Consider the following 12,892-nt stretch of genomic DNA (forward strand, 5'->3'; position numbering starts at 1 on the left):
AAGAACTAAAGAACATAAGAAATAGGAGCAGGAGTAGGCCATAAGGCCCCTCGAGCCTGCTCCGCCATTCAATAAGATCATGGCTGATCATCAACCTCAACTCCACTTTCCCGTCCTGTCCCCATATCCCTTGATTCCCCTAGAGTCCAAAAATCTATCTATCTCAGCCTTGAATATACTCAAAGACTCAGCATCCATAGCCCTCGGGGGCAGAGAACTCCAAAGATTCACAACCCTCTGAGTGAAGAAATTCCTCTTCATCTCGGTCTTAAATGGCCGACCCCTTATCCTGAGACTGTGCCCCCTAGTTCTAGACTCTCCAGCCAGGGGAAACAACCTCTCAGCAACTACCCTGTCAATCCCCTTCAGAATCTTGTATGTTTCAATGAGATCACCTCTCATTCTTCTAAACTCCAGAGAGTATAGGCCCATTCTACACAATCTCTCATCATAGGACAGCCCTCTCATCCCAGGAATCAATCTAGTGAACCTTCGTTGCACCACCTCCAAGGCAAGTATATCCTTCCTTAGATAAGAAGACCAAAACTGTGCACAGTACTCCAGGCGTGGTCTCACCAAGGCCCTGTACAATTGTAGCAAGACGTCCTTACTCTTATACTCCAACCCCCTTGCAATAAAGGCCAACATACCATTTGCCTTCCTTATTGCTTGCTGTACCTGCATGCTAGCTTTCTTGCATGAGGGCACACAAATCTCTCTGAACACCAAAATTTAAAAGCTTCTTATCATTTAAAAAATATTCTGTTTTTCTATTCTTCCTACCAAAGTGAATAACCTCACATTTCCCTACATTATACTCCATCTGCCACCTTACTGCCCACTCACTTAGTCTATCTATATCCCTTTGCAGACTCTTTGTATTCTCCTCACAGCTTACTGTCCCACTTAGCTTTGTATCATCAGCAAACTTGGATACATTGCACTCGGTCCCTTCATCTAGGTCATTAAATAGATTGTAAATAGCTGAGGCCTGAGCACTGATCCTTGCGGCACCCCACTAGTTACAGCCTGCCAACCTGAAAAAGACCCGTTTATCCCTACTCTCTGTTTTCTGTCCATTAACCAATCCTCTATCCATGCTACTATATTGCCCCCAACCCCATGAGCCCTAATCTTGTGTAATAACCTTTTATGTGGCACCTTATCGAATGCCTTTTGGAAATCCAAATATAAGGCATCCACTGGTTCCCCTTCATCTACCCTGCTAGTTACATTCTCAAAAAACTCTAATAAATTTGTCAAACTCGATTTCCCTTTCATAAAACCATATTGACACTGCCTAATTGGGTTATGATTTTCTAAGTACCTCTTCCCTAACAATGGATTCCAGCATTTTCCCAATGACTGATGTCAGGCTAACTGGCCTGTAGTTCCCTGTTTACTCTCTCCCTCCTTTCTTCAATAGCAGTGTTACATTTGCGACCTTCCAATCCACTGGGACTGTTCTAGAATCTAGGGAATTTTGCAAGATCAAAACCAATGCATCCAGTGTCTCTGCAGCCACCTCTTTTAGAACACTAGGATGTAGGCCGTCAGGTCCATGGGATTTGTCGGCTTTTAGTCCCATTAGTTTCTCTAGTACTTTTTCTCTACTTATATTAATTACGTTAAGTCTGTCACCCTCATTCGACCCTTGGTTCCCTACCATTTTTGGTATGCTTTTTGTGTCTTCTACTGTGAAGACAGATACTCAATATTTGTTCAACGTTTCTGCCATTTTCTTATTCCCCATAATCATTTCTCCTGTCTCAGCATCTAAGGGACCAACATTTACTTTTGCTACTGTCTTCCTTTTTACATAGTTGTAGAAGCTCTTACAATCTGCTTTTATATTTCTTGCCAGTTTTCTCTCATATTCTATTTTTTCCCTTTTTATCAATTTTTTGGTCATCCTTTGCTGGTTTCTGAAACTTACCCAATCCTCAGGCTTACTACTATTCTTGGCATCATTATAAGCTTCTTCTTTCAATCTAATGCTATCCTTAAAATCTTTAGTTAGCCACGGATGGATCCCTTTTTCCATGGAGTTTTTGGGCAGGATTTTCATTGGGCCATGGAGGCGGGATTGGAGACGTGCGGGGGGTTAAACTCCCAAAATCGGGGGTCCAGAACCCATCCTGCCTCCAACCCGCCTCCATGCCAGTTTCAAAGGAGGCGGGTACCCGCTCCACACTGGGACCCGCCTCTCCGAGGCGGGAAGGGGATTAGTGCCAAATAACTGCCTGTTAACAGGTAGTTAACAGGCAGATTTTAGCCTAATCCCTTTTTTTAATGTTGAAGTGTGGGATTCCTGACGGCTCCAAACCACGCCAAGTTAGAGGAGGTGGACCGTCGGGATGAAGGGCTTGGAGGGGTCGAGATGTCCGGTGTTCAGGTGAGTGATGGATGCATGAGTGCAAAGGTAAGTGTTTGGAGTGTGAAATGTGTTTAAAAAAGTTTTACATACTTTTACTTACCTTTACAGCTTTCCTTCCTTCCGGTCTCGGGAGTCCCTCATCTCACTGGCACAGAAAGCAGAATGGCTGCGAGCTGTCAAAAATTGCAGCATTCAGCTTTCTGTTCCGGGGAGATCTCTAAATCATCCTGAGAGGAAGGAATTAACTTAGAATACAGATTGTCAGTGTTTGACAGCTTCAAACAGCTCTGAAACGCTGATATTTCATCTGTCAAAAGGTCTTGACAGATGAAATATCAATCTGTGATGTCACCTGTTGCCAGGTGGCCCCCAAATAGCCTGCTGAGCCCGCTGGGTGGGCTCAACAAGGTCAATCAAGTCAAAATCGCGTGGGTTGGCTAGAACTCGATGGAAGCGGGACTACAACCCCAAAAGTTGTAGTCCCGCCTCCTACCCGACTTCTCAATGAAAATCCAGCCCACTGTTTCTCAATGGAATGTATTTTTGTTGAGAATTATGAAATATTTCTTGAAATGCTAGCCACTGCATATCTACCGCCATACCTTTTAATCTATTTTTCCAATCTACATCAGCCAACTCGCCTTATACCTATGTAATTGGATTTATTTAAGTTTAAGACTCTAATTTTGGACTTAGGCAATTCACTCTCAAACTTAATGTGAAATTCTATCATATTATGATCACTCTGCCCCAGAGGATCCTTTACTATAAGATTGCTAGTTAACTCTGTCTCATTACACAATACAAGATCTAAAATAACCTGTTGCCTGGTTGGTTCCATGAAGTCCTGTTCTAGGAAAGTGACCTGAATGCATTCCATTAACTCGTCCCCCGGACTACCTTTGCCAATTTGATTTGTCCAGTCTATATGACAATTAAAGTCCCCCACGATTATTACATTACCTTTGTTACAAGCTCCTACTATTTCTTGATTAATATTCTGTCCAACGGTATAGCTACTATTAGGGGGCCTGTGCTGTCTCTCCCTCTAACTTAACCTTACTGTATGTACATAACCTACTTATATATGTATAACTTACCTGTTAGGGCCGTTGCCCCTTTAACTCACCGTTTAGGGCCATTGCCCCTTTAAGACGCGCCTTAGCGTGCTGACGTCACGTCACGTACGACGTGACGTGCGTGAGGCGGCTGCCGGCCCGACTCGGCTCTCCAGAAAGGCTGCCGGCACAGCCCGGCCCAGCGTCTTCGGCCGCATCGATCAGCCGCCGGGAGCGCCGCTATCTTCCGCTCCCGCGGCAAGCACCGGCCCAGCCTGGCCTCCAGCTCCTGCTCCCGACTTAGGCCCCAACGGCCAGCGACGCAACTACCGGCAAACGCGACGACGTCACGACCCCGAGCGTGATGAGGTCATCACGCTCCCCACGGCACTGCAAGTTCATTCCTCGTGGAGCTGCCGCCGGAACAAGACCTGCGCCACGGTGCTCCTCGGTTGTATTGTCCCCATGCTTCAGTCTTGGAAATTGTTTGTCCGTGAGTATTTAGAATGCTATAGACGATTAGCGTACACTGTATGTTGTAGAAAATGTTTAGTTGTAACTTTTTCTGTCTAGCTGGTTAACTAGCAGCCGTATTTGGTACACTATGTACAGGGCTAATTTAAAGAGAATGCCTTCCAGCTTGCTAAATGTAATTCGTTGCCAGATGTACTGTGTTGCCCAGGCGTACCTAAATTTGTGTATACATATCAATTATGCGTCTGTATACTAATGTGTCCTTCCATTTCTGTGTTGTATTTCAGTTTTACAATAAGAATCTTTCAGTAAAGCGTTACAAGAAAAGTCAAGCCTTGTGATTTTATTGGAAGATATCGAGTTGTTCGCTATCTGTCTAGCTCTGCATAGGATCGCGTTGCGAGGGCAAAATAGTAAAAAGACAGCAGCACAGCGGGCTCAAGCACAGGAAGATACCACTCAGCTACCATGAGTCTACGCTCAGGAAAACAATATACTCTAGAGGAAGTCGACCAGCCAATCGAGAAGAATGAGCCTCTCCCAGCAAACGAGGCCAAGTCACAGTCCTCTAAAGCAGCCTCTAGAACATCTCGGCGGTCCAGCAGACCGTCGTCACCGACAGCTCTCCCAGCAAACGATGCCAAGTCACAGTTCTCTAAAGTATCCTCTAGGTCATCTCGGCGGTCCAGCAGACCGTCGTCATCGACAGCTTCTACAGCCGCCAAAGCACGTGCCAAGGCAAAGGCCACCCAGGCGCAATTGTCCTTCGCTGAAAAAGAAGCTGACCTCATGAAGCAGAGAGCCGACCTCGACGCTAGTATGATGAAGCAGAAAGCTGACCTTGTAAAGCAGAGAGCTGATCTCGCTGCCATTCTCCAAAGCCAGAGCGCTGCCGCTAAAGCCGAAGCCGCAGCTTATGAAGAAGATGAGGAGAGCGAACGCGGGGAGCCCAGCCAGGAAACATATGACCTGGAACAGCCCCTCAGTCCAGTGCAACGTACAAATGAGTATGTCCAACAACACTCCAAAGTGTTCTCAAAGGAAACATTCAGGTATCTCGACGTAGAACTAGCTACTCACCCCAGCAACAAACGGCCTGTTTTCGAAGACACTGAGCTTAAAAGAGAAGGAACGAGTAAGACTCACCTGCAGAGACCTCCACAACACTCGGCCAATCCAGCTAAGCAGTCCTCGCCCGAGCCGCAAGGCGCACAAGACTTCGCCAGGTACCTTACTCGCCGAGAATTATTAAGTTCAGGCCTCCTAGAATTCGATGACCGTCCTGAAAATTATTGGTCATGGAGAGCATCCTTCCTGAGTACCACCAAGGACTTGAATCTGTCAGCCAGAGAAGAACTAGACTTGATGATAAAGTGGCTCGGAGCCGAGTCGTCAAGGCAGGCGAAGAGAATTCGCTCAGCGCACGTCCTCAATCCCACAGCAGGCCTCAACCTGGTTTGGCAACGTCTCGACGACTGTTATGGGACACCAGAAGTCATCGAACACGCACTGCTCAAGAAGCTTGAGGACTTCCCGAAGCTAACCAACAAGGATAATGTCGAGCTCAGAGAACTGGGTGACATTCTCCTCGAACTGGAGTGTGCCAAGGGAGAAGGTTACCTGACCGGCCTCTCGTATTTGGATACGGCTCGCGGGGTAAACCCAATAGTGGAAAAGTTCCCCCACAATCTTCAAGAGAAATGGATAGCTAAGGGATCCAAGTACAAGGAGGACAATGGAGTGGCATTTCCCCCCTTCTCTCTCTTCTCCAGGTTTGTCCAACAACAGGCAAGGGTGAGGAATGATCCAAGTTTCACTTTCTCCACCTCCAGCAGTTACGCTCCTTCGAGAACAGAGAAACCCACAAAGGACAGCAACAAAGCCTCTGTGAGTGTGCACAAAACAGATGTTCCAGCCGAACCCTCAGTCAACCAATCCAGTTCTGCTGGGAATGAAGTGGATGACCCAGATCGTCAGTGTCCTATACACAAGAAGCCCCACCCACTCAAAAAGTGTCGAAGCTTTAGAGACAAGCCCATTGATGAGCGCACATCATACCTGAAAGAGAACCGCATCTGCTTCAGGTGTTGTGGGTCGACTACGCACATGGCAAAAGACTGCAAGGCGACAATCAAGTGCCTTGAGTGCAACAGCGAAAAACACATAGCAGCCCTGCATCCAGGTCCTCCTCCGTCAACCACCGAGAGTGCCGCGGTTGACAAAGAGGATAGCGGGGAGCAAAGCGAAAGCACATCTTCAGTCACCTCCAAGTGTACAGAGGTTTGCGGAAATGCAAGCAGCCCACGCTCATGCTCCAAAATCTGCTTGGTTAAAGCATATCCTGCAGGGAGAAAGGAGAAGGCAATCAAAATGTATGCAGTGCTCGACGAGCAAAGTAACAAGTCTCTAGCGAAGACGGAATTCTTCAATCTCTTCGACGTCAAGGCCAGCACCGCTCCGTACATGCTAAAAACCTGTGCAGGGACAACAGAGACTACGGGTAGGAGAGTTGGGAACTTCATGATCGAGTCCATGGATGGGAAACTACAGCTTCCCCTCCCCACCTTGATTGAGTGCGACATGATGCCAGAGGACAGGACGGAAATCCCCTCCCCAGAGGTCGCACGCCATCAGCCCCACCTACAGCCAATTGCCAATAAGATTCCAGCTGTGGACCCGGACGCTCCAATCCTCCTACTCTTGGGAAGAGACATCTTAAGGGTGCGCAAGGTGCGTGAGCACATCAACGGGCCCCACGATGCTCCCTATGCGCAGCGGCTCGACTTGGGGTGGGTCCTCGTGGGTGGAGTTTGCCTGGGAACAGTCCACAAACCAGCGGATGTCAGCGTCTATAAAGCAAACGTGTTGCGCAACGGTCGCACATCCTGTCTCAGCCCATGCCCAAACAGGATCCAGGTAAAGGAGGACTACGACGACATGACGCAGCATCATAGGTCAACCTCCTCTGCCTGTGAGGAAGAGGCAGGCCCCACTGTGAGCACAGATGGCCTAGGATGCTCAGTGTTTGAAAGGTCCAAGGACGATAGACACAGCTGGGCGGCACCCCTGCCGTTTCGCTCTCCTGGACGCCGTCTTCCGAGTAGCGGGGAGCAGGCTGCGGGGCGACCCAGACATGCCTGCAGTCCCCACCCCAGCGATGCTCCTGACTCAAAAGATGAGTGCTATTTCAGCTCCCTCTGAAAACTTCGACATGGCTGAGCTGCACGGGAAGCAGTGGAAGCAAGTACAGTGTCGTGCAGACACTTCTTGGAAAAGATGGAGAGGAGAGTATTTGCCCACCCTACAGAGCCGTAGGAAATGGACAGAAGACAAACCGAATGTCAAAGTGAGAGATGTCGTCTTGCTGAAAGACAGCCAAGCACACACATGAACGGCCAGTGGGACTAGCTGTCAAAACTCTGCCGAGCAGGGACAAGAGGGTCCGCAAGGTGGAGGTGAAGATCGTCAAGGAAGAGACTGTCAAGGTGTTTCTGAGGCCAGTCTCAGAGATCGTAGTCCTCCTTTCCGAAGAAATCTAGAGAACGGACTCTGAGTGTGTGGCAGCCAAAGGACGTTTTCTTCAGGTTATTTTGTATCTGTAGTGGTACAAATGGAATTGTACCAAGCGGGGAGTGTGCTGTCTCTCCCTCTAACTTAACCTTACTGTATGTACATAACCTACTTATATATGTATAACTTACCTGTTAGGGCCGTTGCCCCTTTAACTCACCGTTTAGGGCCATTGCCCCTTTAAGACGCGCCTTAGCGTGCTGACGTCACGTCACGTACGACGTGACATGCATGAGGCGGCTGCCGGCCCGACTCGGCTCTCCAGAAAGGCTGCCGGCACAGCCCGGCCCAGCGTCTTCGGCCGCATCGATCAGCCGCCGGGAGCGCCACTATCTCCCGCGGCAAGCACCGGCCCAGCCTGGCCTCCAGCGCCTGCTCCCAACTTAGGCCCCAATGGCCAGCGATGCAACTACCGGCAAACGCGACGACGTCACGACCCCGAGCGTGATGAGGTCATCACGCTCCCCACGGCACTGCAAGTTCATTCCTCGTGGAGCTGCCGCCGGAACAAGACCTGCGCCACGGTGCTCCTCGGTTGTATTGTCCCCATGCTTCAGTCTTGGAAATTGTTTGTCTGTGAGTATTTAGAATGCTATAGACGATTAGCGTACACTGTATGTTGTAGAAAATGTTTAGTTGTAACTTTTTCTGTCTAGCTGGTTAACTAGCAGCCGTATTTGGTACACTATGTACAGGGCTAATTTAAAGAGAATGCCTTCCAGCTTGCTAAATGTAATTCGTTGCCAGATGTACTGTGTTGCCCAGGCGTACCTAAATTTGTGTATACATATCAATTATGCGTCTGTATACTAATGTGTCCTTCCATTTCTGTGTTGTATTTCAGTTTTACAATAAGAATCTTTCAGTAAAGCGTTACAAGAAAAGTCAAGCCTTGTGATTTTATTGGAAGATATCGAGTTGTTCGCTATCTGTCTAGCTCTGCATAGGATCGCGTTGCGAGGGCAAAATAGGGCCTATATACTACTCCCACCAGCATTTTCTGCCCCTTGTTATTCTTCATCTCCTCCCATACAGATTCTACTTCCTGATCTTCCCCTCTCCTCTAAAAAACAACCCTTGACCCTCCAGCCTTGCAAGCTACCACTCCATCTTCAACCTCCCTTTCCTCTCCAAAGTCCTTGATCGTGTTGTCATCTCCTAAATCCATGCCCCTCTTTCCCAGAACTCCATTTTTGAATCCCTCCAATCAGGTTTCCACCCTTGCCACAGTACCAAAACAGCTCTGATCAAAGTCACAAATGACATCCTTTGTAACTGTGACAAAAGTAAATTATCCCACTTCATCCTTCTTGGCCTGTCTGCAGCCTTTTGTCATGGTTGACCACTCCATCCTCCTCCAACGCCTCTCCACTGTCATCCAGCTGGGTGGGATTGCACTTGTCTGGTTCCATGCTTATCTATCTAATCATAGCCAGAGAATCAACTGCAATGGCTTCTTTTCCCGCTCCCGCATCGTTACCTCTGGTGTCCCCCCAAGGTACTATCCTTGGCCCCCTCCTATATCTGATCTACATGTTGCCCCCGGCGACACGATCTGAAAACACAGCACCAGTTTCCACATGTACACTGACGACACCCAGTTCTACCTCACCACCACTTCTTTCGACCCCTCCACTGTCTCCACTGTTTTTCTGACTTCCAGTACTGGATGAGCAGAAATTTCCTCCAATTAAATATTGGGAAAACAAAAGCCATTGTCTTCGGTCCCTGCAAAAGCTCCGCTCCCGAGCCACCAACTCCGTCCAGCTCCCTAGCATCTGTCTGAGGCTGAGCCTTTGGTATCAGCTATGGCTCAGTGGGTAGCACTCTCGCCTCTGAGTTAGAAGGTTGTGGGTTTAAGCCCCACTCCAGACACTTAAGCACAAAAGTCTAGACTGGCACTCCAGAGCAGTACTGAGGGCGTGCTGCAATATCAGAAGTGCCGTCTCTCAGATGAGATGTTAAACTGAGGGCCGGTCTGCTGTCTCAGGTGGATGTAAAAGATCCCACGGCACTATTTCAAAGAAGAGCAGGGGAATTATCCACAGTGTCCTGGCCAATATTTATCCCTCAATCAACATCACTAAAAACAGATTATCTGGACATTATCACATTGCTGTTTATGGGAGCTTGCTATGCGCAAACTGGTCTGTGTTTCCAACATTACAACAATGATTACACTTCAAAAAGTACTTCATTCACTGTGAAGGGATTTGGGACGTCCAGTGGTCATGAAAGGTGTTATATAAATGCAAATCTTTCTTTCTTTGAACCAGACTGTGCCCGTTCTCGCACCAAGTCCCGTTCAACCATCACTCCTGTGCTTGCTGACCTACTTTGGCTCCCAGTTAAGCAACGCCTTAATTTTAAAATTCTCATCCTTTTTATCAAATCCCTCCATGGCCTCACTTCTCCCTATCTGTGTAATCTCCTCCAGCCCCACAACCACCCCCCTGCCCCCGAGATATCTGCACTCCTCTAATTCTGGCCTCTTGAACATCCCTGATTTTAATCGTTCAACCATTGGTGGCTGTGCCTTCATCTGCCTAGGCCCTATGCTCTGGAATTCCCTCCCTATACCTCTCCATCTCTCTACCTCTCTTTCCTCCTTTAAGACGCTCCTTAAAACCTACCTCATTGACCAAGGATCATCCTTAATTTCTCCTTATGTGAATTGGTGTCAAAGTTTGTGTTATAACACTCCTGTGAAGCACCTTGTGATGTTTTATTACATTAAAGGCACGATATAAATACATGTTGTTGTTGTTATCGTTCAGCAGGGCTTGCGCTTCCATCTTCTTTCACACTGAGAGGCACCAGGACTCGTCAGTTTCTTGATCCAGGCATGGACACAAGAGCCGAGTGCTAGAGGAGAGGTGAGAGGAGCTGCTCTCAACATAGAGACAGCACTCGACCGAGTGTGGCACCAAGGAGCCCGAGCAAAACTGAGGTCAATGGGGATCAAAGTAAAACCCTCCAGTGATTGGAGTCGCACCTGACCCAAAGGAAGGTGGTCGTGGTTGTCAAAGGTCAATCATCGCAGACCTAGGACATCAGAACAGGGCTTCCTCAAGGAAGCATCATTGGCCCAACCACCTTCAGCTGTTTCATGAATGACCTTCCCTGCACCATAAGGTCAGGAGTGGGGTTGTTCACTGACGATTCCACAGTGTTCAGCTCCATTCACAACTCCTCCGATAATGAAGCAGCCCACACCAACCTATACAGGGACCTAGAATACATCCAGCCTTGGGCTGACAAGTGGCAGGTAACATTTCCACCACATCAAAGGTAGGTAATGACCATTTCCAACAAGAAGAGGCCCAATCAAATCCCCCCGAATTTCAATGACACCATCACTGTTGAGTCCCCCAACATTCTTTGTCTCTGTTGCTCTCTCTCTCTCTCTCTGTCTAATGGTTAATCTGCCTGTCTCTCTCACTCTGTCCTTCTTGCCCTTTCTCTTTGTCCCTTGATCTCTCTGTCGCCCTGTCTATATCTCTATCTCCTTCGGTCTCTGTCGCTCTCCCTCTCTCTGTCTGTCTGCCTCACTGTATGTCTCTCTCTTTCTTTCTCTCTCTGTCGCTCTCTCTCTGTCTATCTCACTCTCGGGCTGCGATTTCCACGACCTCAGTGAGTCTGTGGCGGGCGACATCGGTGGCAGGTCCCCACCTCGCTGCTGGCACCAGCTCATTGTCCTGAATGATTTTCCCCTGATTGGGCTTGTTAAGCCCGGCCATTGCATTAGCCGGCCAATTGAAGGAAGCTGTTTTGATGATGTCATTTGATGACACGTCATCAGCCGGTTTCCTTAAAGGGACCATGCGCAAATTTAGTTTGACATTTGTGCTGTCAGTGTTCAACAGCATTGAGGTGCTTCAAGCACTGCACAGAGGTGCACGGCTGCACCCAGGCTTTCCCATGACTGCCTCCATATGCTTATGGAGAGAGTCACAGCATGCAGGGAGGTTCTCTTCCCTTGCAATGGGCGGACCTTTCAATGATCTCAGGAGATCAAAAAACGTTACTGTAAAGCCACACTCAACCTCATCCTGCCACTCATCATGACCCCATCACTCTGCCTTCCCTACCCTACTCCTGCACATCCTTACTCACACCAACTTACCATAGTACCTCCATCCATCCCTCTCTATCTACATTATCACTTCCCCATCTCACTAGTCACCCCTCACACTCACCCTTATCCTAGTCCAATCATACCAGCTAACAACACACAAGTTTAGCCACTTGGATGTTTTATCCAATGTTCATGTAAAGTTTCTGTTAATGTGGTGTCAAACATTGAAACCTTTATTTTCAACACTTTGTGTTCTTGGACAGATTTGTGTGCACTGTTGAGATACCGCGGCAAACGTGGGAGTTGAGACAGAGCTATTGAAAACACAACTGCTTTATTCTGACCACATGGCAAACAGGAACTAGAAAAGCCCGCACATCCACTTAAATACTTCCCAGACAGGAAGTGCTCCCGGCAGCCTGTCCCTGCGGGAAACAAGTTGCTGGAGGAAAGGGCCCCCAGCTGGGGGCTTCTGCTTAGACTGTCTGTGCCGCCGTGAGCGGATTATGTCCAGTGGTGGCGTGTCGCCACAGAGCTCCCCCCAGAATCCGCTTAGGAGGAGTGGACGAGTCGTGACGGTGGTCTAATGGTTCTGCCGCAGCGGCTCTGAGTGGTCGCCGGTCTGATTGGTTGGGTCAGGCGGTTCGCCGCCGGCTGTGCTGGCTTGCCGGGGGGACGGCCTCTGGCTGGAGGCTGGGCCACGGGGACCTGTTCCCCTGGTTCTGTGTGTGCTGGTTTGAGCCGGTCGATGGAGACTGTCTCGACCCTGTCGCCGAGTCGCAGCTTGAATACCTTGTCCCCGGTTTGTAGTACCTCGTACGGACCATCATACGGGGGTCGCAGGGGCCCGCGGTGCGCGTCGTGTCGCACGAAGACGAAGCGCGCCTGCTGTAAATTTGGCGGGACGTGAGGTGCGAGTTCGCCGTGTCGGTTGACCGGAAGTGGGGCGAACTGCTGAGCGGAAGAGAAAGAGTCGAGCCGCTGCTGTTCGGCCGACCAAGACTTGGTAGGCTCCGGAAGGAATTCGCCTGGGACGCGCAGCGGTTGTCCGTAGACTAACTCCGCTGCCGAGGACTGGAGGTCTTCCTTGACCGCGGTGCGTAGGCCGAGTAGCACCCACGGTAGGCGGTCCGTCCAGGTACTGTCCTGCAGGCCGGCGCGGAGTGAGGCCTTGAGTGACCTGTGGAAGCGTTCACAAAGTCCGTTGGCCTGCGGGTGGTACGCCGTGGTGCGGTGGAGCGTCACCCCGAGGTTGCGTGCTGTGGCCGTCCAGAGTTCGGAGGTGAACTGGGCGCCTCTGTCGGAGGTTATGTCGGCCGGTACGCCGAACCTCGC

At 49.3% G+C, this 12,892-nt stretch overlaps 2 protein-coding genes and 1 long non-coding RNA gene across 3 annotated transcripts in view; all 3 read left to right on the forward strand.

Moving 5' to 3' along the window:
* Positions 1-3,416: 3,416 nt before the first annotated feature.
* Positions 3,417-7,813, forward strand: LOC147105783 (uncharacterized). The gene is made up of 2 exons (XM_086010536.1): positions 3,417-3,928; positions 4,197-7,813. Exon 2 carries the CDS (start codon positions 4,378-4,380, stop codon positions 7,108-7,110), a length of 2,733 nt encoding a protein of 910 aa, XP_085866662.1. The 5' UTR covers positions 3,417-3,928; positions 4,197-4,377; the 3' UTR covers positions 7,111-7,813.
* A 5-nt stretch (positions 7,814-7,818) lies between these two features.
* Positions 7,819-10,232, forward strand: LOC147105784 (uncharacterized). The gene is made up of 2 exons (XR_015081584.1): positions 7,819-8,055; positions 8,324-10,232. It is a non-coding gene; the product is annotated as an uncharacterized LOC147105784 (long non-coding RNA).
* Positions 10,233-10,376: 144 nt separating this feature from the next.
* LOC147105785 (lectin-like) overlaps positions 10,377-12,892 on the forward strand; it is an 80,371-nt gene continuing 77,855 nt past the window's right edge. Inside the window, 1 exon segment of the mRNA XM_086010537.1 lies at positions 10,377-10,770. Coding sequence (XP_085866663.1) covers positions 10,589-10,770 — 182 coding nt within the window. The 5' untranslated portion in view covers positions 10,377-10,588.

This window comes from Somniosus microcephalus, chromosome 17 (assembly GCF_052327205.1).
Source record: "Somniosus microcephalus isolate GS21.2 chromosome 17, FLI_Smic_1.0, whole genome shotgun sequence".
Taxonomy (NCBI): Eukaryota; Metazoa; Chordata; class Chondrichthyes; order Squaliformes; family Somniosidae; genus Somniosus; species Somniosus microcephalus.

What these genes read in the sequence shown, in the direction of transcription:
- LOC147105783 (XM_086010536.1), top strand. Translation starts at nt 4,378, where the DNA reads ATGAGTCTACGCTCAGGAAAACAATATACTCTAGAGGAAGTCGACCAG.